At 47.0% G+C, this 24,991-nt stretch overlaps 1 protein-coding gene across 2 annotated transcripts in view; it reads left to right on the top strand.

Annotated features, from left to right (window-relative positions):
* Positions 1 to 24,991, top strand: part of LOC119456500 (glutamate decarboxylase) — a 135,363-nt gene that overhangs the window by 93,949 nt on the left and 16,423 nt on the right. For both annotated transcript variants that reach the window (XM_049669907.1, XM_037718318.2), the window contains 5 exons: positions 3,608 to 3,687; positions 23,315 to 23,486; positions 23,683 to 23,747; positions 24,042 to 24,120; positions 24,239 to 24,388. In XM_049669907.1, the coding sequence (XP_049525864.1) occupies positions 3,608 to 3,687; positions 23,315 to 23,486; positions 23,683 to 23,747; positions 24,042 to 24,120; positions 24,239 to 24,388 (546 nt within the window). The remainder of the gene's footprint in view (positions 1 to 3,607; positions 3,688 to 23,314; positions 23,487 to 23,682; positions 23,748 to 24,041; positions 24,121 to 24,238; positions 24,389 to 24,991) is intronic.

The following is a 24,991-nucleotide window of genomic DNA, read 5'->3' as shown; positions in this document are numbered from 1 at the left end:
TTTCACTCCGATTTTCACCGGAGGCGTCTGCTTAACGTACGTTAAAGGATCACGCGGCGCATGACACCAGTCGGGCGTGATTCCTGGGGATTTCCCGTACGCCGCTTTGTTTTCATAAGCGCCGTCGTGTTGTGCTGCTTAGCTGCGGGCAGTGAAGCAAGGTTTGTTCGTCGTAGAGTGCGCGACTATAAGCATCGGTGCGTTTCGCGGACACCGTCTGGCTTGGTGGCGCTTGAATCATTGGCCGAGAGTTCAGCGTCATAAATCTGTTAAGACGCACAATAATAACGACTAGTATAACATAAAACAAGCCAAATCTTGGGGCCCTCGGGAGGTAATGCAGGGAAGGTCCCCAAACTCACAAGGCTTTCAAATCATCGAGTACTGACACGTCAGTGTGAAGTCAAAACATAATGGAGGGCTTCAGCAAGTGTGACAAGAAATTTACGCACTAGTGACATTTTCCGAGCGCACTCAGCGTCTGTTAGCAAACAATGAAAATAATGTTACCGTGATACGAGGCGGGAAACATTTCAGGAACAGAAACAGATTTTATGTGTGTGATCGGTTCGTAAGCAAGCCGTAACAATGGCGATCTGAGTTTACTCGGACATATTGTAATAAATCAGGCTGTATCTGCCTGTTTTACTTGTAACCTCAATTGCACCGTAGCGAGTGACTTGTGTTCCACCTTTCAACGGTAACTTCCACTTGAGCACCCTTAGTGTGCGCATCTCCGCAGTGCTGTCGTTCCAGCAGGAAAGCGCGCTTTCGTTATCGATTCTGGAAGGTCGCAGGTACTCACGTACGGAGCTTAATATAACATACATTTTCTGATCGAAACTTTGCTGCCAAGTAAGTTTCTGCCTACCATGTGCATACACCCCATTTTCCCGCAGTGAGTCGATCACGCAAGAAAGTTATTGAACATACCGCATAAGCAAAAAATTTGCTAACACCTTCATATCTAAAGCAGCTGTAACGACATTGCGGAAGTAGACTGCTGCATCTCCTAAAACAACCAGGCAAGTAGTCTCTATGGTCTCGCATTAAATAGTCTCGCATTAAAAAAACAACTAAATAATGGACAATCATTGCAGTCACTATTGGCAAGGCTTGAGGCGTCGTCTACCGTTGTGATACAGCGCCACCTATATACGCACGAAGTCAATAACATCTAAACGCTCAGCTCTCGACGCGAATATTCCTCGTAATTTAAGGCAGCCGTATAGTGAAGCTCTCGGAAAGTACGCCCAAGTCCGACTCACGCAGCGCCACTGCGGTCGGGGGAAACATATTCGAAATTGTTCGCGGAAAATTGCTGGCACGCTGACGCTGGCGTATAGCGAGACATTCCGAGAACGCCGGTCGTTCCGCGCACGCGCCGCGTTACAATTTTTTAATAGCTCCGAGCTTCGAATAGCGCTGTCCGCGGGATCCGACAGAAGCAGTCGGCGGGCGATGAATCGTCGGCGCCCAGCGATGACGACGACCGCGCAGGAATGACGTTCTGCCCGCCGCTGATAACAGACGGCAGGAGCGTGCGCCGCCCGTGCGACGGGGATGGCGCCTGGGAAAGTCAGACGGCCGACGGGGAAGCCGCCGCGAGAAAAAAAGAATCCGAGCCAGACTTGCAAATTGCCCGCGCCTTTCGGCGCACGGTTGGGCGTGTTCGGTCGGTGAGCCTGCTCTGGAAACGTTACACGGAACGGGAGGAGACGCGGCGCCGGAGATGTACGCAAGCGCGTTAGTGATTCCTCACTCTCCCCGAATTCCCATCCAGCCCTCCCCAGCCGGAAAATGATCGTTTTGCTTCCCCGCATTAAAACAACAGGAGAGGGCAGCGCGCGCAATGCATAAGAATACAAGAGCAGGGATGACGTTTTGGGGAAGGGGTCTCCTTCTCTCGCCGAAAAATGGTTGCTCTGCCCCCGGCACGAGTGAAACAATACAAAGGGAAAGAGGAGGGCGAGGAGGGTGGGATTTGGAGGACAGCCTGCCTGCAGGGAGGGGGGGCAGATCGCGAGGACGCTTATATGCGCTCGAAAGAGGTCGGTCGTCATCTGGTCCGACCGGGGTTCGTCCATGCGGCTTCGGCTTGGCCGACGAGCCGTGTCTGCTGCCGGGTGTTTGGCGGAGCGCCGGGCAGGATTCAGTTGCGCGGAATGAATCGCGCGCATTCCGCTCTGGCGGCCACCCCAGGCGCTCACGTCGTGCGTGGATGCAGCCGTCGTGACTGCGCTTTTGTTCCTTTCTACCGTTGGGAAAATCATGTGCGATTCGAACTAAAAAAAGAGAGAGAAAAAGGCACTGCGATTCTTGGACACTCCCTCATAGTGCGTATGAGCCGTATACATAGAGGTAAACCAACAAACCAATTACGCCCTGTGTTTCCATTTCCAGTGAGATGAAAACAACCAAAAAATAGAAAAATATCTAAATGGTGGAATAAATTCTAGACTCACTCGCAAGTCGGCGATGCGCTTTCTTTTTTCACACTCACAGCCTCATTTTATTGCAAATTAGCAGATAGATATAACCAATCACGAGTGTAAATATACATTCAAAGAGCGAGCAGAAACCACACCTTTATGTTGACAAAAAAAATGGCATTGCATATGCAAAAAAAAAAAAGAAGAAGAAGAAGAAGAAATATGGGAGGACGCGTAAGCTTCGCCTTTAAGAGTGGAACGCGATAGCATTCAAAGATCCCCAACTGCTTTTTGCTCTTCCCGGCAATTGCTCTGGTAGAAACGCGGCCTCTTGCGTGAGACGATGCCGGAGGTAGTGCGCAGCCGCGGCAAAAATAGTAAACCATTTTCAAGTTTGTGTTATTGTTTCGTAGTTTTAATATTTCAGTCTGAGAAGATTTAGCATAAAAGGCATGCTCTATCAGTCGGCTGTCATTCTCAAAATTCTGAGGAATAACTTTGTCAAGAATGTAAGACAAGGTACGAGCAACTTTAGTGATAGAATCCATGGTGTGGCAATATAGCCCGCATATACCGCATGCCATATAGCAAGGCGTAATATATACATATACATAAATATATACGGCAACTTTCGCTCACGGGACACCAACGCCGACACCGGATTTTTTGCGGCAAGGGTCCCTTAACGCTGTCGCGTTAAAAAGCACAGAGATGCGGACTGAACTTTGCACTGTTTACCGTCTGCAGCTCCTCATTGGCTACGGGAATTCAAGTTTTAATACATCACAGTTTAGAACACGTGCGCGTAAAATGTCATCGCCCAAACGGACCAGACAGTGTTTGTTCTCAAATATTTCTGTTTTCTACAAAAAGGCAGCTTTACGGTCTATTGCAAATGAAAATAAGAAAAGAATCTCCCGAAAGCGTGGCGGTCTCGCAATTGAAATTTTAAGCGAATTGTTGAAAGTTTAGTAGTAAGTGGTTCGTGTGGAAAGGGAAAGGTTGACGCTATCTTCTGCAGCCCTTGAGGGAGCACGGCTCAGCGCCAAGTGAAAGTTTAAGCGAAGGAGGAGGGATACGAAGAGAAATAAACAGAGTTGGGCATAGAGAAACACAGTGCGCCCCACGACTCTCCCATCCCCGTCCTTGAGCTCCTCTCCCATCGCCCCTCACAGAGCCACTACTCCGTGAAGGGCGCTGGCGCAGCCATCGGCCTCGGCACGGACAACGTGGTCTCCATACCCGTGGACAAGTGGTGAGTCGGTGCAGAACCATATTTTCTATCGAGTACGGCACTCCCCTATAGATAATCTCGCTCCGAAAACTGCACTTATCGGTATAGTACATAAATTGGTTATCACGTAACTAACTAAACTGTTTTCTTTTTATTAGCTTCCAATGTTTTCTTCAGTTGCTTGCCGTCTTATAGCTATACATTTCTTTCCATATTGCAGCAAACGTTTTAACGGTCCAGCAACATATGCCATAGAATTAAGGTTGTAGGGACTATATGCTCCTCATTCAGCTTTTTTTTTAAATAAATATTTGAAGTAACACGTCATTTCTGTCTTCTCAAATGACAATCAGATGTTTTGCAACAAGGCGGCTGTTCATTCGACTATTCAATTATCTATTCATTCAGTTATCAATAGTCCATTCTTCACTGATCATGTTAACGAAACAATATATGCTAGGTAGCCCTGAGTATTCCGTCGTCGATCACATGAAATGTTCTCGCGGCCTCGGCTCCGACTGAATTGCTGCCACCATGGCACCTCGTAGCATTTCTCTTGCACACACACAATTTCTCTCACAGGGGACCCTGTGAGTATACCGTTGTTGTGAAGTGAAGTGAAGTGAAGTTTATTTTCCTTCTTACAAAGGAGGAAGCCGGGGCTAAAGGCTGGAAGGCCTGACGAAGGCCTCGGCTCCCCTGTGCAGTTTGACATCATATAACGCATAACTTAAAATGTAACAATGTAAACACAGAATCTCACATGAACATACAGTTATTACAAAGAAGCAAATAACAAGCAGACATCAATAAAGTGGCGCTATACAAAACACAAGTCAGAATCAATTAAATATTTTTTGGTTTGTTTTTTAAATACGCTCAATGAAACACCAAAATTAACATTTGTTGACACCTTATTAAGAGTTGAAATTACCTGAAAATTTAATTTTTGTTTGCCATAGTTAGTACGTGTTTTAGGAACCTGGTAGATTTGTGTACGAAAATAGTATGCGTCACTAGACATAGGATAGTTTTGTATGTGTAATTTACTATTTTTGATATATTGCAGCAGACGAAAAGGGTAGACCTGATTCGCTTTAAGCAGATCATACCTGCAAAATAACGGCAACGTGGACAAATCTTTTGGTCTGCCATAGTAACCATGGATGTACCGCAGGGCTGTCTTCTGAAGTATTAGTAGTTTCTGATAGTTAGTAGAAGTAGTGGTTCCCCATACTAGAACACAGTAGGTTAACTTAGAGTATATAAGTGCATAATAAATCTGCAGTCTTAGCCACACAGGTACAAGATTAGCTACTTTGTAGAGACAGCCAACACTTTTACTTATTTCAGATGTCAATTTGGATATATGTGTGTTCCAGGAAAGGTTTTGGTGGAACCACACGCCAAGAAATTTAATACAGTCAACCTCATTTATTGTTACGTTACCGAACTGAATGCTGATTTTATATAAATCAGCAGCATTAATTGGTCTAAAAATAATGTAACATGTTTTAGATAAATTTAAGGAAAACTTATTGCGTTGTAGCCAGGATTGTAAGTTATGTAAGTACCTATTTACCATACCCTCTGCTTGCTTTAGAGATTTGGCAGTAAAAAATATGTTTGTATCATCAGCATACATAATCATGTCATGAGCACCGGGTAGATTGGTAATGTCATTAATGTACATCAAAAATAATATCGGTCCCAATATGGATCCCTGAGGAACTCCAGAAGTGATTGGCAGTCGGTTAGAAGAGACATCATTCACCCGCACATATTGCGTCCTATTACATAAATAATTCTGTAGTAGGTTTAGTGTAACACCACGTATGCCATAATTATTTAACTTGTGTAAGAGAGTGTCATGCTGTACACAGTCAAATGCCTTCCGAAAATCTAAAAATAATCCAAGAGTGTAGTGCTTGTCTTCAATGTTTTGAATAATTTGATCCTTAATAACAAGTAGCGCTTGCTCTGTAGATTTTTTCTTCAGGAAGCCAAACTGGCAAGTAGATATGAGGTTGTTTTTAGTGAAGAAACATTCAAGCCTGCAATTAATGACACCCTCGAACACTTTAGAAAATATTGGCAACACGGAAATTGGTCGGTAGTTTGACATTTCTTTTCGATTACCACCTTTGTATATTGCACATACTCTGGCTATTTTTAAGTCATCGGGAAAAACGCCAGTTGTAAACATCAGGTTGGCAAGGTAAGACAAAACTTCAGACATATAAGCCGCAACATGTTTGATAGGAACAGATCTGATGTCATCATGGCCCGCAGACACATCATTTTTTAGGTTGTTGATTAAAATGGCTATTTCTTGAGCGGATGTCGGCGATAAAAACACAGACTTTGATAGAGAAGTGATAAGGTTATCAAATGCAGTGTCGGCTTCATGTACATCACTGAGTGGTCTACCAACACTGACGAAGTATTTATTAAAAGCACAGGCAAGTTTAAAACCTGAAAAGTTTCCATCTGGCGTATCGATCTCGTTCACGGTGTTACTATCTTTTCGTTTGGTTAGATTTGTAACTTCCCGCCATACTTTACTACTGTCATTTTGGATTCGTGTAAAGCGCTCGATAAAGTAGTTAGTTTTTGCAGCTTTTAATTCTTTATTCAGTTTATTTCTGTACTTTTTATATTCCTTGAACACAATAGGGTCCCGACTATCGACAAAAGAGTGGTACATCTTGTTCTTTTTGCGGATTTTTTCGTGCAACTCTTTGCCTATCCAGGGCTTCCTGAATTTCTTTCTGTTTAATTTTCGTTGGATTAGGGGGAAAGCATTATTATAAGCATCTAAAAACTTGCTAATAAACTCCGGATACGCCTCATTTATGTCACCTATGTCATATATGCTATGCCAATTTATATTCTGAACGAGGTATTCAAAGTTCATCAAGGTTTCATCAGTAATTTCCCGCGTAACATATTTAACAACTGCACGTTTAGGTTTGTGCACCCTTTGGATAAAGCAAAAAAATTGGAATGTGATCGCTGATGTCAGAAATCAGTAAACCAGATTCGACATCAGATGGTACGGCATTTGTCACACAAACATCTAAGAGGGTAGCAGTATCAATTGTAATTCTTGTCGGTATAGTGATGTAATTTGAGCACGCTAAAGATGAGACAACACTGTTAAATTCTCTAGTATTCTGGTCATCAGACAGCAGATTGAAATTAATGTCGCCCATAAGTACAAACGGAAGAGATATGGAGTGCAAATTTTCAAGCAATTTTTCAAGAAAAGAAAAAAAGAATCGTTTGTTTCCAGTTGGTGGCCTATAAATTGCCGCGACGACTATGTTAGGCAGCGAAACAGTTAAACATTCAACATTAGGACTCATTATTGAACAGTCGTCCAAGACAGAATGCTGGTAGCAACTTTTAACATAAACAGCAAGGCCTCCGCCCCTTCCAGTGGGCCGCAGTAGACCATTATACGTGTAGTTATGGAAATGAAGATGATCATCATGGGTGAGCAACCAAGTCTCAGAAAATAGCAAAGCATCAAATTCGGTCGTTAATGAAGCAAAAAATGATCAAGGCGGTCGCGTTTGTTTTTAATGCTTCTAATGTTAAAGTGAACAAGAGAAATTTCTTGCTGTCGGCTACTGAACCTAGTGTTAAAAATCTCGGAGTTATAGAGAGAACAAGTTGGCGATTGGAACATGGCCATGATCACTGAAGTGAACAATTAAGCCACTACTGGGATATCTTGCACAAGTCGCCCTCATTGACAATCCTGATGGCATTAGTGGATTCATTCTTTCGGGCGAAAATCTTGCCTCCGCTCGTCCAAACAAATTTCCAAGACATTTGCTTCTTGCGGGCAATGGTGGCTCCCAACAGCCGCTTATTCGATCGAGTTAGATGCTCGTTAACATAACCCGATCAGATCCATGAACTCCCAGCATTTCGTTCGTAATCTGATGTTTCCTAGCTTTTGAAAGAACTGCCTGTCGCTTATCGCGGCGCACGAAACGAACAGTAATGTTGCTTTCACCTTCCATGCGCGTCGCTATCTTGTGACACGTAGCAATGTCAGCAGCACAAAGTGGCTCTTGAATGATTTCGCCAAGTCTTTTTATTACATCATCAGCGTTGTCGACCGACTTGACGCCCTTTATCTCTAGGTTATTCAATCGGCTATATTGCTCAAGATCGTCCACCCTTTGGGCTAGCTGCTTGTTTTCTTTCTTGAGAGCTTCGTTACTTTTCAGCAGAACGCTCAGTTCGTGCCTCAAGGCTTTCAATTCAGTATTTATTGCCCTAGTTTCATCGCAAGTGTCACTGCAGAACTTGACACTTTCCTTCACGGAGCGCATTTCAAGTCTCATTTCACGTTTGAAGTCATCCAGAGCCTTCACGAAGTCTTTTGACATTTTCACAAACACAAATTCAATAGAATACAAATACGATACAAGTGTAATGAAAGCTTGGCAGCAGCGCACAGCAAGTTACAAAGTATATACGAAAAAATTCAAATAGAGCTTACCTGCAAGAAGCAGAAAAATTAGGCTGGTGCGTATGGATTGTGCGCTGCTGCCAAACTACGTCCAAATGCAGAGCTGGCAGCCTTTTTATAGCAGCTGAAGCCTTCTCTGCCAACAACCGCGCTCGTCGCTCGCTCGCACCGTCTCTTATCTCCCCACGGCTCTGACCTTTAAGGGGAGATGCTCCTCAGAAACATTTCTTTTTAAATAATAATGCTGGGCGAATGAAAATTTTACCGCTTATAGAGCTTGATCTCTTCATTCGAAATCTACTTTTAGTTTTAGGATATCTCGATGCTTTCATGTCCTAAGTACCATGCATAAGTGAGAAACAGTGCATGTTTGTGCAGCTGCTGGACTTAGCAGTTAGCATGATAGAGCAGTGCAAAATTATTTTTCTTGTCCCTAACACTCCACTGAGTGCTAATAAGCAAGATAATGTGATTCCCTTTACAGGCAACATTTTAAGAGAATTTCGTATCTGGTGCTTCATATTCAGTGGCTGGTGCCCGAGTACATTAAAAATTTTCACCCTTAAAAAAATTACTTCATTGCATTAAATCCTAGATAAGTGCATTCTACATATCCTAAAAATTACGCCCATCAAGTGTGGTCTTGATTGGACCACAATAAGTACATAAAATGTTGTGCACAAACGCCTTCTTTTGCCCAAAATATGATGTTGAGAAAAATGCGATTGAAAGTTTTAAAAGTTGTTTACTTCTGTTAATTATCATTATTACTCCTCAGGGAGATTGTGATGTGGCAAAGCTAACCTTGGAGAGAAAAAGCTTTGGCCTACCACCTTGCACGAGCCCAATGGCGTGTGAAACCGCGGTTTGACGCATGGCGCGCTTAGAAATGTGTCTTATCTGTGCCTTTTCTTGCCACCTCGAGGGCTTTAATCGAGTTTATTATACTTTTCCCGATCATTTCTGGCTCTGATTTCTTCATATGTGAAATAGGAGAGATCAATGTTGCTGAAACAACTAAAAACACAAAACCTGTTTTTTAATGAAAATCGCCGTTTTTTGACCCTCCTCTCCCCTTAAGTGCATTCGCCGCTCAGTTTCCGTTGAAGCGATAGACCGCACGTACCTTCGCCCGCTGCGGCGTATGCTTGCTGCCAGCGTTTTGACAGTCGTTGTCTGCTGTCATTCAGTGTGATCTCTTCGTGTTTGTGCGCGCTCACACCACGCTTGTTCATTCAGTTCGTAATAGTCGGGCCACATTTTCCAACGCACGCTACACACGCAATGCTGCCCGGATCGGCAGTGCAGCGCTACAGGTGTGTCCCTTCGCACGCGCTGCCCACGGGAAGCGCTTCTCATCAACACCACCTTTTCACACGCGCCTTCTCGTGGTCATCGAGTCTCTCTTCATGTCGGTCTACTTACGCCGCAGCACACCTGCTTACTTAATCAGCTCATGTTTACTACAATTCATATTGCTACCAAAGCCGCTCACCTTACTTCGTATGACATTGCTGTGTTGCTATCGCATTCATTGCTTTGCCCTTAGGGCGAAACTGTGACATTTTTTTTCCCACTTCGCAGGTTTTCCTTATAACGCGGAAAAAGTTACTGCGCGTTAAACAAGTAGTTACATACTGCTGAATCGTATGTTTCCTAAAACGCTCTAGAACTTTCTCTTTGGATGTCTGTCGCAAGTTTCAAAACTTGCAAAATTAATTAATTTGCCTTGAATAATTATGCAACTAGAATCAACGCGACACACTTCTCAATAACATGCCTTTGTCCGGGTCCTCCTGTAGCGCACCCGAATGTTTTCATACCTTGGCTAAAGTTACCTTTAGCCAAGTTACTTTTAAGCGGTAGCACACCAGGTTAAATGCGCCGTTCATACGCGACACGTTTCAGAGCACTGAAATCGCGGCGCACAAGCGACCATGCCACGTGTTCTTCTTCGTTCTTTTGTTTTATTGCGATAGCAATTATATGGACACTTCAACCGGATTTCTGCCGTCGCCGTCGCCGTGAGGTTCCGTATAGATAAAATCTTCGCCGCGCGCCGTATGCCCGAGCGGAAGCGTGCGGGGACGCGCGCTATTACGGAGAGCGAACGCACTCAATCTCCCACGCGCAAGCAAGGAAGCGGGAAGCCAGCGCCGGAGGGAGCGGGGGGGGGGGGGGGGGGCGTACTTCTACTCTGCCAACAAGCGGGAAGCCAACGCCGGAGGGAGCGAGGGGGGGAGGGGGGGCGCACTTCTACTCTGCCAATAACCGCGCTCGTCACTCGTCGCTCGCGCGCACCGTCTCTTATCTCCACACGGCTCAGACCTTTATGCGCTGTGCATTCGCCGCTCAGTATCCGTTGAAGCGATAGACCGCGCGTACCTTCGCCCGCTGCGGCGTATCTGCTTGCTGCCAGCGTTTTGACAGTCGTTGTCTGCAGTCATTCAGTGTGATCTATTCCTGTTTGTTTGTGCGCGCTCACACCACGCTTGTTCATTCAGTTAGTAATAGTCAGGCCACATTTTCCAACGCACGCTACACATGCAATGCTGCCCAGATCGGCAGTGCAGCGCTCCAGGTGTGTCCCTTCGCACGCGCAGCCCACGGGAAGCCTTTCTCATCAACACCACCGTTTCACACGCGCCTTCTCGTGGTCATCGAGTCTCTCTTCATGTCGGTCTACTTACGCCGCAGCACACCTGCTCACTTAATCAGCTCATGTTTACTACAATTCATATTGCTACCAAAGCCGCTCACCTTACTTCGTATGACATTGCTGTGTTGCTATCGAATTCATTGCTTTGCCCTTAGGGCGAAACTGTGACATTTTTTTTTTCATTTCACGGCCCCTTTTTGAGGACGCTGAAAAATGGTTACGTAACAAGTGGAAAGTTAGAAGCCGCTGAATTGGATGTTTTCTAGAGCGAGCTGCTTATCACTCCTCGGAAGGTTTGTCCCAAAGTTAATACTTGTAAAGTTGGCTATCATACTGGAATCCCATAGTTACGGTGGCTAGATGGGTAGGTGTGCCGACCGAGCGTAGTTCACCACTTCTCCGCATCATGACGCAGAAGTGGCGCTGCGGACAGTATAACGGCTGAGCTGCGCGCAACGTCGGCTGCGCTGTGTAGACGACCAGCGTGTTTGATAGCATCGCTGCCTCTGCTCTATAGCTTTGAAGTACGCGCTATACAATGCCGTTTTGAGCAGTGTAGGCAAAGCCAGAATGGGGAATTTGTTACTGTCGTCTAGTCAGAAGACACATATGCTGAAGTCAATTTTATAGCTTGGCGATTAGTCACATTTATTGGTATAGACGCGGCGCTCCAGCCCATTGCATTAAAGACGTAGATGCATTTTTCCATGCATAAAACAATACTGCAGTGCTTTTATACGGTATATGGAAACGTGTTTACGTGATATTTAGGGAGTTCTAATGTTTCAATTTCGAGAAATCCCGCTATTGTGTTTATTGCTGCCTCAGTTATAGTATTTAAATTGTTACGAGACGAATTGTGTTGGTAAGTGCATACGGTTCACTGTTTGGTTGCAATAAAATAAAGCAAAACGTCATGGGCTAGATTCATGAATATATTTAAAATACAAAAAGCGTCAGCAGACGGCTGTCTGCTGACGCACCAACATAAATAGCCTAGCACCAGCAAGGACGCAACGTTGGTCCACCACATCATAACATTATTCACAGCACACGCCTCTGCTTCAGGTGATTCCTCTTCTCCCCGTTGCTTTCGCGCGCCATGTTCTTGCCCTTGACAAGAATGTAAACCCGTGTAATTGAATAGAACTTTACAACATCGTTTGTGAGCTCCTTCTTGTGCCGCTCACAGCCCATCAAATTCGGAGGATTCAGCTGCAGAAAGGATGCAAAGTCTCGCAGACTTTGCATCCTTTCTGTTGTTCCTTCGTAACTTACTGTTCCTTCGTAACTCATTTAAACTGAAGCCCAGCTTAAAGGCGTCTTCGAGCGATGCTGCCAGTTTTTTTAGTGCTTCAGAAGGGAGCAACAGCCCTGACCTACTCATTCTGTTGAATTCAGTAATGTCCCTGAGCAATTGCAGCACTTGGTTCTTTGCAGGAAATTTCTTGCTACATAGCCTGTTATATAGAATATAAGCCTAGAGTGACTTTTCTTTTCCTTGTAGCAGCGCAGCGGTGCTCGATGTCGCAGGCGCTGAGCACCTCATGTGCGGCTTGCAAATTTCCAATGTCGAGGAGCTCATCGACGTACGCTTTTCGGTGTACGGCTTGCTCATTAACGTCGCCGATACTGAGCAAGCTACTGAGCAGCCCGGGGCGAAGATTTCCGCTGTCAGACAGCGGAACATTTCCGCTGTCTTTGTCACAAATTTAGAGCCTGAAGCCCGACTTGCAGTTCGGAGCGAAGCAGTAAGTCTCCTTGGTGGTCTTCTTTGGTGGAGCAATGCCGCCGCTAATCTCGCCGGTCATTTTTCTGATGTGGAACATTTCACATCACTTAGGAACTTGCAAACAGTACGAGAGACGCGGAGCTCTTCACTTTTGAAACAGACACGAACAGACGACATACAACTATTCCAATACGGGCTTTATTTTATTTTATTTATTTTTTTGCTCGCCGCCAGCCCCCTGTAGCAGACGACGCGCGCTGCGTTTTACTGACCGAAGCGCCAATTTTGCGTCATGACGCGGAGAAGCAGTGAACTACGCTCCAGACACGCCGGTCGGCACACCTACCCATCTAGCCACCGTACCATAGGTATACCGCTAAACAGATAATGAAAGTCCCAAAGAATCCACCGCGGTACTTCAGTGGCTATGGCGTTGTGCTGCTGAACACTGACGTCGCGGGTTCGATCCCAACCACGGCGGCCGCATTCCGATGATGGAGTAATACAAAAACGATCGTGTACCGTGCTTTGGGGGTACTTTAAAAAAACCTTAGGATGTAAAATTTAATGCAGAGTACCCCGTTACGGCCTTCTTTATAAACGTATCGTGGTTCTGGCACCTAAAACCCCAGAATTTAACCTAATTTAACAAACATAAGAACGACATAAGAAACTGCAGCGGACGAGTTCGTGCACACTGTATACCGGCGGGCCTGAACTAAATGTCCGGTCACACTAGGCCGACACGAATCTCCCGACTTCAGTGTAGTACAGCTCTAGCCATAGCGACATGAAATGAACCCCTCTTCATTTCACACGGCGTGCACACAAGAAGGGGAAGCGGCGATCACGACACGAAAAACGAGAACCGCTACCAAAATGAACAGTGAGAACGGTTTGTGAAGCCCCGCCGCTCATATCAGCTCGTCTCGGTGGGATTAAGCAATGGTCATGCATGCAAATTGGTATGTTCTGTAGCATTTCGCCATTATTTCATGCCAGCGCTGCATGGTTCCATGCACTGTATTTGAAGCGAACGGTCAGTGGTGACTGCAAATGTAAACAATTTCGCCGCTCTGGTAAATCGCCATTCAGTCGATTCAATCGCCAAGCGGAAAGTTGCGGCGTCATCTATCGCACAAGCAAACATCCGTAATGTATGTCCTCAGATATAACATATTGCACCTGGCTTATCGCAGTCGCCGTAAGATCTCGGAGACAATGTGCAGCTAATACAGCCGCTCTCGCTACGCCTAATCAGCCAAGAAACCGATAAGAGATCATGGGAACAGCGCCAAGTTGTCACTAATACTTTGCTGTCGAAGCATGAAATGACTCAAGTCTAAAGCAAATACCTGTACAAGTATCTGTTCAGTGTTCGAAACCACAGGACCAAACAGTGCAGGACGTCTACTCGAATAATCCGAAGCTGGCGGCATTCGCCCTGAAGGTGCCGCCACATATCCCATGCTAAACCGTCGTACATGGTCGTGCCGTTGCAATGCGACAACAAAATTGTCCGACTACCTGCCAACGAGTCCGTTCCTCTGTTGGCGTCGGTGCAGTGCGACAGGGGCGCCTTACACTGCGGAGACAGATTTCGCGGGAAGCCGGCAGCAAACCAAAAGGGGCGTCGTGTCGTGTGAACGGGCCTTTAATCCGTCTTTGAGTTCATGCGAGTTACGTGAAATATGAGTGGCACACACCGGATGGTTGAATCGCGCTCACTGCGGTAGACTGCTTGGTCACCCGCGCAAGCATGGTATACACGGCTCCTATATAGATGAGAGTCTGCACATAGCGTGCAAGTGTCCCGACACGGGTATTCGTGGGCAGCACACTCCATCTTAGTGTGACCATACAGGGCGCAAGAAGAGCAAACTAGTACGTGCGGGATCTCACAGGCGGCAGCAGCTGCCAACCAACGCTCACGCTTGAGCGATCAATCAGACGTCTGGAAGCATGCCGGGGAAGCCTCTATCACGGCGACATTTACCGCCAGGTTAATGAAAAGTCACAACTATCTTGCAGTTCTCATCTAACTTCAAGTCTTCACTGCAAGTTGGCTGACGAGATGGACCGCCGCCCTCATCATATGGGTCGACGCGTGATAGTCTTAAGCGCAGCCGCCTTATGCCTGGAGTCAATGGACCCGCGTCCTCTGCCCTCTGGAGGCTTCGAGAAGTCCCGCCTCGTCCTGGCGGCATGCGATCAGCATAAATGAAGCGGTCTGCGCTGGAAGCATAAAAGAAGGCGAAGAAGTGGGCTAAGGGAAATTCCGTTCCGAAAATTAGGCATCGCTATAAACACTGAAAATATTCTATCTTTCGGGGCATATACACTGAGTTTTAGCCACAGGAATGTATGCAGGGCCGTATGCGAGTTCCTCAGTGACACAAGGAGAATAACAAGTTAATTTACGGATATATTGTTTAATATTTTACAAAATTCCAATTTACGTTAATTTACTGATTGATTATTTATTAATTTCGAAAATTCCAATTAAACTGATTGAACTTTATTACCTTCTACCTTGCTTTCCTCCCAAAAAGCACACGATTCCCTATATGATAAAATAAAATACGGCTCTAACATCAGTTAGTTTCATTGAATAATTTCATCCCACCTGTTTAACCGCCGGCTTCTTGGCCAATCCCCCGTGGTGGGTATGCGCCATGGCATAGGAAGCAAGCAAGCAAGCAAGCAAGAAGCGGGAAGAAGAAGTTAGATTAAATGGTGGGCGACACCCGTCTCACTGAGATTGTCTTTTCTATAGCCGTTCTAGTTAGAAACGCTACATTTTAGCGCAGCCGACATCTTTTGAAGACCACGCATGTGGGTGACGCCTTTCGCCGACCAGGGGTCATAGGAATCTGTTGTTTTCACCCGATATTAAATGCCCGGTGAGCCAGTGACGGACCAACCTAGCGAAGTTAGTTCTACCGGACCTATCAACGTGGTGCTGCAAGGAGCTGCAACAAGCCGCCAAGCCCTGGTGCAAACCGGTGACAGTGAATCTACAGCTCCAGACACTGAGCGAACTTGTTCTGGAACCGATATGCCGTGGCACACTGAAAGAGGAAATGCCGGCCGGGAAGGTGAGCCTGGTCTTCCCTGTTATAGGATTGCAACGGCAAACTTTGGTCCAGCCGCTTAATCAAGAGAAATCAGCACGAGATATTGTAGAGCCGGATGTTCTTGAAGAGATTCGCAAAGTGCCTGTGGTTCTTCGAGTGCGCCTGTGACAAAAATATGTGGCACTCCGACGACACAAAGATTTTGAATATGCGCAGCTATTTGGGCGCTATCGCCAGACAATGGTATGACGTGCAACTCATGGATCATAAAACAGCATTTTGGGAACTGCGGAAAAGCAACATTTTGGCGGCTTTCCTAGGCAACGCAGTAGAAATATGGGATGCTTCGCTACGGTTCAGATATACATGTGGCTCTCTGCTTGTGTAGTGTCTTGAGAAGCGTCGCCTATTGCATTCTGCAGAACCGAAGCTGCTGCGTGTCCTGCAGTTTATTTATTTAATTTTTTATTATTATTACAAATACCTACAGCGCCCGAGTTGGGCATTATCGTAGGGGGGTTAATTACAAACATAAAGGTCATATATTGAACTTCAAGAAAAACAGCATCATATCATTTATGGTATTACAAATACAATAATCGTAATTACAGAGAAAGACAACACATCGAATACAAAAAAAAAACATCCGATTATAAAATTTGTTACACAATGCATGAAACGGTACACTAGAAAATATTGTCTACAACAGATTCATGTAAAGTTCGCCGTGGCAGATGAAAAATTGGGTGCAGACACTATCTCATCCGGGAGCAAATTCCATTCCGCAATTGTTCGCGGAAAGAATGAAAATTTAAATACATTAATACGACTTTGGTAGGCCCTTATTGTCTTGGAATTATCGCGTCTCTTAGACTGAGAATGAGGTGGTTTTAAATATATGTTCTTATCGATTCCTGTGTTACCGCTGTTAATGTTGTGTAAAAGCTTTAACCTGATTATTTTTCTGCGTGTGGACAGCGACTTCCACCCCAGATTTTCCCTGATTTGCGAACCTCTAATTTTGTAGTCGTAGATGCCCGTGACGAATCTTGCAGCCCTTTCTGAACACGCTCTAACTTATCTTCGAGAACTTTTGTGAAGGGGTCCCATGCTGCGCAAGCGTATTCTAACACCGGCCTAATATTTGTAAGATATAAAGTTTCCTTCAAAGGTTTGGGCGCATACTTGAAGTTCCTCTGGAAAAGGTGCAAAAGGCGGCCTGCTTTAGCGCTTGTTATGTCAATGTGGGATGTTCAGGCTAATGCCTCCGTTAAAGTGACGCCTAGGAGTAGCTGCTGTCGCAGTTAAACGAAACACAGAGCCGTACAAAAAAAGCCAGTCAGCCGCTTTACTATATATATTTTCATAGCTGCCATGCACTGTAGGTACTAATTTCTTGGCCAAGTAATGCGATTTGACTTTCATCAGAACATCGTTGCTGCGGGAGAACGTTTGCACGACGCCGCCTCGTGGGAGCCTCGCGCATAGCAACGAGCGCACAAATCCTGCGCAGCCGGCGCCCTGAGCGCAGCCAAGCTGACGCGCGAGGAGGCGGCTAATCGGCAGGCGACTCAGCGCCCGTGGCCATTGTCGTGAGGTAATATGGCGTGGGCCCGATAACGGATGACAGACCGGCGGGGCTAATTATTTGCCCGTTGCGCGCGCACAACGACGGATGCGACCGAGCCCCTTCCTCTGGCATTCTCCCGCCCACTCGTCGTCTCTCAGTTCCCTGCACCACGATAGAAGCCACGACATCCAGCAACCGGCTCGCTCCGCAGCAGCATGCTGCGATGGCGCCCGTCTAATTTGCACCGCCGAGTAGCCTGGCAGTGGCGGCCTTAATCGTATGCGAGTAAGCTGTGCCATCACATGTGTGTGTGTGTGTGTGTGTGTGTGTGTGTGTGTGTGTGTGTGTGTGTGTGTGTGTGTGTGTGTGTGTGTGTGTGTGTGTGCGTGTGCGTGTGCGTGTGTGTGTGTGTGTGTGTGTGTGTGTGTGTGTGTGTGTGTGTTCAAGTGAAACTTAAACATCAGCTAGTATATCACCGCGGCGTTATGCCGCTGTTCTTTCAACCGACACGTTCATTCAAGCGGCGTTCTATTAAGCGGTGTTTCACGGCCCTGTTAATTTTAAACCTCCTCTCATTAGAAAACGCGGACAAGTGCTTGAGAGCAAAGCCGTCGAGCTCGAACACTGCAGCTCTGCATGGTACTGTCATCGAGTGCGGTGCTTTCCGCGACAACTCCGTCGCTCGGCGCTTGGTGGTTGCCGCCGTGGAATCAGCGGACCCGGTGGGGCTCGCGCTGCAGCAGCCCTCGGTTGGAGTGAGAAGAGAGACGCAGGAGAGGATAGCTCGGTTGTCGCTTAGTCGTTTCGCTGACGGCAAATCAAACGGCAACAGAAGGGAAGCTGGGCGCGATGGCACGCAGACGCACGATCTGCCGCCATCGCAAGCGGTGATTCATCGCTATTAAAAGTTAGCCACCGCGGTGGCCCTGTCTGCGGAACCTGGGGGTTCGCTGCCCGCTTTGCTCGCAGCTGCTTCGACACAAACTCGGCAGCATCGTAGCACTGCGCGTCGATGCTGCGCGTGCACTTTTCGGGAGAAGGACTTTGTTGCGCCTTGTTGGTTCTATTATTAAAGCGAAAACCTTAGATGGGTAGAAAAATCCGACGTCCGGCGTCATGGAAGCAAAATTCATGGTGCCACCATGCCACATAGTGCCACCATGTGTTGGTGCCACCACCAAAGGTCGTGCGTTTGAGTGACTAATTAACTCAATCTCAATTAAGGCAGAGTTTATTATGGCACTCGAACCCACCACCTTTGCCGGGAGCTGACCCCACGACCATTGGTGGGAGTGGAACCCTCGACCTTACGTGGGAGTCGAACCTGGAAGAATTCGAGCCCAGGATCTTTGGTTTAAATCACGGAGGAAGATTATTTAGGAGTAGAAACTCCCGTCAGCGCGGGAGTTTCTACTCAGCAGCCCGGTGACGCAGCCCGGTGGTGCTGCTCGGGCGCGTTCTCTTCGGCGGCGCCCGTGTCTCCCGCTCAAAGCAGACGACACGGGCGTTCGCTTCAGCGTGCACGCCTTAACGTTGTTTTTGTGGGCTTTTAAGTGAAACAGCAACTGTTCTTGTCGGTGTCTGTTCGAGGGCCGTAATACTTACAGCACTGATACATGCAGTGTACCCTTGTTCGGAATTTGCTAGCCTAAGATGGGACGCAGGTGGGGCGCGTCAGTGCCCTCAGTAGAACTTGTGGAGGCGCGCGGCCAAACGGGAGCAACGTGCGCGGCCGCGAACGGGAGTAACAAACGTGAGCGGTTGCCCTGGCAACCAAGACGGCAATAATTTCTTTCTCGGCCGCCAGGTGCCGTCAGCATGATAGTGGCTCCGCGGACTTGTGACATTTTCTGGTCGCCGAAACTGGCGGAGTTTCCACTCCTAAAGGTTTCTTGCTCCGTGGTTTAAATTAAGGCGAACTTAATTACACCACAGTTAATTAAAATAGAGTTAATTAAGGCCCTCGAACACACGACCTTTGGTGCGAGAAAACAAGTAATAGGAAGTAACAACGCATTCGAATGAGAATGTCAAAGTAATCTAATTAATGTCCCGTGAGCGCGCACGCTTTCGCCTTCATCCTCCTCTTCCGCGTATGCTAACGTGACTGTCAAGTTATTATTATTATTATTATTATTATTATTATTATTATTATTATTGTTGTTGTTGTTGTTGTTGTTGTTGTTGTTGTTGTTGTTGTTGTTGTTGTTGTTGTTGTTGTTGTTGTTGTTGTTGTTGTTGTTGTTGTGTTCCATCAAGACAACAGCTAGACGACACTAGAGTTACTGTATAGGCTCCCTTCAGGGAGCCAGAGTTGCGCCAAGGTGCGCCATCTTTGGTTCCGAAGGTGTGCGGGAAAGTCACTCTCCGTACGCGTAGGTCGCGCTCGCGCGGCACTGCCAGTAGCAGTTCTTTTTCTTTTGCGATAGCAATAATATGGACACTCCAAAGCGCATTTCTGCCATCGGCGTCATCGTCGCCGTCGCCGTGAGGTTCCGTATGACGTCAACGGCGATGAAATCGTCGCCGCGCTCTGGACGCTGCATGTGCGAGTGAAAGGGCGCGAGGGACGCGCGCTTTCAAGGGGAGCGAACGCACGTCGGAGAGCAAACGCGCGTTCTGCGCCGTGATGATAAGTGGTTCTTGAGGGAAAGGGAAAGGTTGGCGCTATCTTCTGCAGCCCTTGAGGGAGCACGGCTCAGATGATAAGTGGTTCTTGACGGAAAGGGAAAGGTTGGCGCTATCTTCTGCAGCCCTTGAGGGAGCACGGCTCAGCGCCAACGGGGAGGGGTAAGTGGGAGCGAAAGAAGGGATAGAGAACTCGGCTCAGCGCCAAACTCCAGGAAGGGCTGCAGAATCTTTCCTCCTTTCCATATATAGAGAGCAAACGCGACTTTTTCCGTCGCGCGAAAGGCTGTGGGGGGACGAGAGGGAGGGAGGGGAGGAGACGTTTAGCTGCGGCACCAAATGCGTATTTATATAAAAACGCCGCGCGCGTTCGGTACGAACGCGGGCAATACGCCGATGGCGTCGACAACAGTTCTGCGCGTTGCTGGTGCGGCTGCATGTCCAAGTTTATACAGCTGATAAAACTACTATCCTTACTCCGTATAGCTCTCTACTAATTTGCTATCGCAATTGATGCTTCGCCTTTCGGGTGAAACTGCGACAACTTTTTTTTTATTTTCTTTCTGTTCTTTATCATGTTGCGAGTAAAACTCGATTGCTAACTTCACGTTTACGAGCCTGGCATTTGCGCTTACGTGCCTTAGCGTGCAATCATTGCTTAAAATACAGCGTGTGACGAACATTCACACCGGTGTTATAATTATTATAGTAGCACTTTCCATATTCACACTTTCGATCGCGATCGAAAGGGTCTGCAGAAGACCCACAGTATTGATAAATATAAAGAAAAAAGGTCGGGATAGAATTTCTCGGTCGCGGTTGGCGCCTTATGGCTAACTGGGGAAGGAAGCCAATCGCAGTCGAGAATTTTCACCCGGATCGGGCTCGATAGCGATCGAAAGTGGCCGTGTGACACCAATATTAGGCGTGCATGCATGCGGTCACAGCCCGCGACAGCTGAAAATGTGAATGCGCGATTCAACAGCGCTGTGGCGTCCAACATTCCTTGTGTTCAAGGAATGAAAGCTGAATTCAGGTGAATGATTCGAGCAATTGCATGCACTCTTAAAATATTTGCATTGCGCTGCACCATTATGCTGATTCTAATCATATCAGTATAGCTTCCTGGTCGCGTTTTACACGTCACAGACAAATTTATATGTGTTACGGGTGTCATCCAGCCAACAAACGCGCTAAGGCTGTATGCATTACGTATTTATTCTACGTGTAAATTTATTCTGCATGGGTACACTAAATTGTGCAACTTCTGCAGTGCCGTGGTTAGACTGAAAAACAAGCCACGCTTTTATTCCTTGCTTGTTGAATACACTACAATCTTTATATCGTCTTGACAGGAGCATGTGAATAGCAGGTTCACTGAAGCGATCCAATAGTCATTTGCCAAGGCTAAGTTAAACGTCACAGTACAGGTGGTTTCTAAGACTTTTTATACACATGCTGAGATTCCAGCTGACAACGCGGATTAGAATGGACCCCAATGTTTGTTAGTGCTATACGCCGCTATTAGAAATTGCCAACGAGCCAGGCAGTAAGGTACGTTTTACTGCAATTTCTGGTTCCCAACACAGCGCCGTGAACTAAACAAAAACAAAAGCACACTAACGAATCGTAGTCCTCGAAAGCTAAGTAACAGTTGACAAGCAATGAAGCGACAATCATCCCTATCACGATTAGAAGTGAACGAGGCCGGCAAAACGGCAACACTTGATAATACAACGTTGCTTATAGTTACCGTTACCCTGTAATTATTTTAATAAACTTCTAGTCTGCGCTCGTAAACAAAGCAATTTTCGCACTTCACCCGAAAGTGAAAATGGTACAAGCGCGAAAACAAACACTTGTCCTAGACACACGCACAGACTGAACCTTGATACAGGCGGTAACATCTACGAATAGAAAAAAAATGTCACCGTTTCGCCCTAAGGGCGAAGCAATGAATGCGATAGCAACACAGCAATGTCATACGAAGTAAGGTGAGCGGCTTTGGTAACAATATGAATTGTAGTAAACATGAGCTGATTAAGTAAGCAGGTGTGCTGCGGCGTAAGTAGACCGACATGAAGAGAGACTCGATGACCACGAGAAGGCGCGTGTGAAACGGTGGTGTTGATGAGAAGCGCTTCCCGTGGGCAGCGCGTGCGAAGGGACACACCTGTAGCGCTGCACTGCCGATCCGGGCAGCATTGCATGTGTAGTGTGCGTTGGAAAATGTGGCCCGACTATTACTGACTGAATGAACAAGCGTGGTGTGAGCGCGCACAAACAAACATGAATAGATCACACTGAATGACTGCAGACAACGACTGTCAAAACGCTGGCAGCAAGCGCTTACGCCGCAGCGGGCGAAGGTACGTGCGGTCTATCGCTTCAACGGAAACTGAGCGGCGAATGCACAGCGCATAAAGGTCAGAGTCGTGTGGAGATAAGAGACGGTGCGTGCGAGCGACGAGCCACCTCACGGCCCCACCTCATGGCGCCACCTCACAGGGGGGGGGGGGGGCGCACTCACGCCACCTCACGTGAGGTGGCGCACTCACGTCACCTCACGGCGACGGCGACGACGACGGCGACAGCGACGCCGACGGCATAAATCCGGTTGAAGTGTCCATATAATTGATATCGCAATAAAATGACATTCATATGGAGCGAAGGGCAGTGACATCACATATTCTAGGTCTTTTCGGGGTCTGCCTGTCATGGCCCATAGGGAGCAGCCATTGGGGTCGGCGGTATATAGCAGATTTCGCTCGTGGCACCGCGAAAAATGCCTTACTATTTTCGGTGCGTTTGCGACAATTCGGCACGCAACACCCCGCCATACTGAAAGCGCCGTAAATGCGTCATATGACATTGGTTCTACAATTCACCCGAGAATACACTTGCGATCACACGTCTCTCGACCAGCAGCATCGAATAAGCAGCAGCACGAATAATAACAGCACCGATGTCAATTGCGCTTGGCCTGCCGGAAACCGCGGAGTGTTGGCGTCGCCTGCGTAGTGTTGGCTTCACCGCAGCGCAGCGGAACCACTTTTGACCACGTGATGGCGCTCGGCGAATAGTGTTGCTGGAATGACTGGCGGCGGAGCGAGCGGCGCGAGGAAAACAGTGGCGCAACTCTGGCTCCCTAAAGGGAGCCTATACAGTAATTCTAGACGACACCTGCTCCATGTTTCCACAACATCACATAGATTTAGTGAAACAGCAAACAGGATGCACGGGGTATCTTCCCCCAGGGTCGTTATTCACTGGTTCAGAACTTATGGTATCAAGTTTACGGCCCGTGCGTCCTCTTTGGCTTCATCTTTGTTTGTTGGTTTTTTTTTAGACCTACTGCAGGTTTGGTTGTAGAACATTTACAGCCGTTTGTAAGACATTAGACTACATATTATGCGGAATGATGGCATACCCTCTCCTCGCCTTTTTTAGTAACGACGTGCAGGCAGTTAAATACTGTCCCTGTGTGTTGCAGCGGCCGCATGATGGTGGACGTGCTGGAGAAGGAGATCCAGGCGTCCAAAGCCCGCGGCCACGTGCCTTTCTTCGTCAACTGCACAGCCGGCTCGACGGTGATCGGCGCCTTCGACCCCATACACCCGATCGCTGACATCTGCCAGAGGCACGGGCTTTGGCTCCACGTAGACGTGAGTATACGCTCTCCCATGCTAGATCTTTACCATGGCGAATGGTGGACAAGGTCTTTGTACAGCTGATGCTGTTACCGAAGGAGACCACAAGAAAGATTGCTAGCTGCCGTGCAAACCTTTTTTGCTTTTGACGTGCACTAGTTCCTCCCAAGTCCGCCTACAAACTAGCGTCTCAATTTACGTTTTCTTGCAGGCTGCCTGGGGTGGAGGTTGCCTCCTTTCTAAAAAACACCGGCACCTTTTGGACGGCGTTGAACGGTGAGCGCTGCTGTCCTGTGTGTGTCAATTGTATCTCAATAGCGGTTAACTACTGTTTCGCGCATCGCACGCAAATTTATCAAAAAATATTATGAAACAGCCATGCTTGAACAGAGGCCTAAAACCCCGACAGGAGGAAAACAACTTTCTTTTATTGTACAATCTCTTCATTGGACACAAATTTGCCCTGTGGCAACATCATTTTGTTTTTGTATGCTTGCTGACAACAACCTCTCTTTTGGTCATCCACTGCCGTAAATTAGTTCACAGCAATTACACTTGCGGTATTCGCAGATCCGACTCGGTGACATGGAATCCTCACAAGCTCATGGGAACGCACTTGCAGTGTTCCACGATACATCTCAAGGAGGACGTGAGTGCCTTGTCAAAAATCCAAAGCCAATAATGTCATCCCCCCGATCCACACGTCAGCTTGTTGTCTCCTTTTTTTCGTTCCGTGTTTGACGTGTACGGCGCGCACATTCTCGCAGGGTCTGTTGCTTAGCTGCAATCAGATGTGCGCCGAGTACCTGTTCCAACAGGACAAGCATTACGACGTGTCCTTCGACACGGGCGACAAGGTGCCCCAGTGCGGACGCCACAACGACATATTCAAGTTGTGGCTCATGTGGAGGGCCAAGGTACGCACGCCGCGCTGATGCTGCGGTGTCTTTCGCACGATGTTAAGCAAATTTAAAACGTTCAACTTGGTCGAAACCATGATTTGACGCAGACAAACACCGACCACAAACAAAAAAAATTAAAATAATAAATAAATAAATAAATTTTATTTATTTCTTTATTTATTTATTCGCGGTTTTCATCTTTCATCACGTTCCGTCCCGAACCGACACGATTTCGTCTACATACTCTCGGTTTCAAGCCATGATGTGACGGCGCAGAAGACGCGGGAAGGAGACTACAAACGAACGCATTCTCCTACTAAAATTTACTGGACAAAGAAAGCGGCGCTCTCGCATACAATACCAATGCGAAAAGTAAGAGAAATAACCAAACGGCCAAGTCCAGAAAACTGCAAACGTACGGCCAGCAGTAACAACAAAATCAGTTCAGTCGCTGTAATTCGCTAGTCCCCTTCCTCGATTTTTCCGTGTCCTCCACCGTCTTGCACCATACTCCCGTATAAACTCGGTGAGCTTTCGATTTTGCTTCAATGGCAGCCGTCGCGCTGATTAAACTACCTACGCCGCGTTGGCGTATACGTAGGTGTCACGTATATAGGA

This window comes from Dermacentor silvarum, chromosome 6 (genome assembly GCF_013339745.2).
Source record: "Dermacentor silvarum isolate Dsil-2018 chromosome 6, BIME_Dsil_1.4, whole genome shotgun sequence".
Lineage (NCBI taxonomy): Eukaryota > Metazoa > Arthropoda > Arachnida > Ixodida > Ixodidae > Dermacentor > Dermacentor silvarum.
The sequence above is the reverse complement of the archived record's forward strand: the minus strand, read 5'-3'. Positions and strand labels throughout refer to the sequence as shown.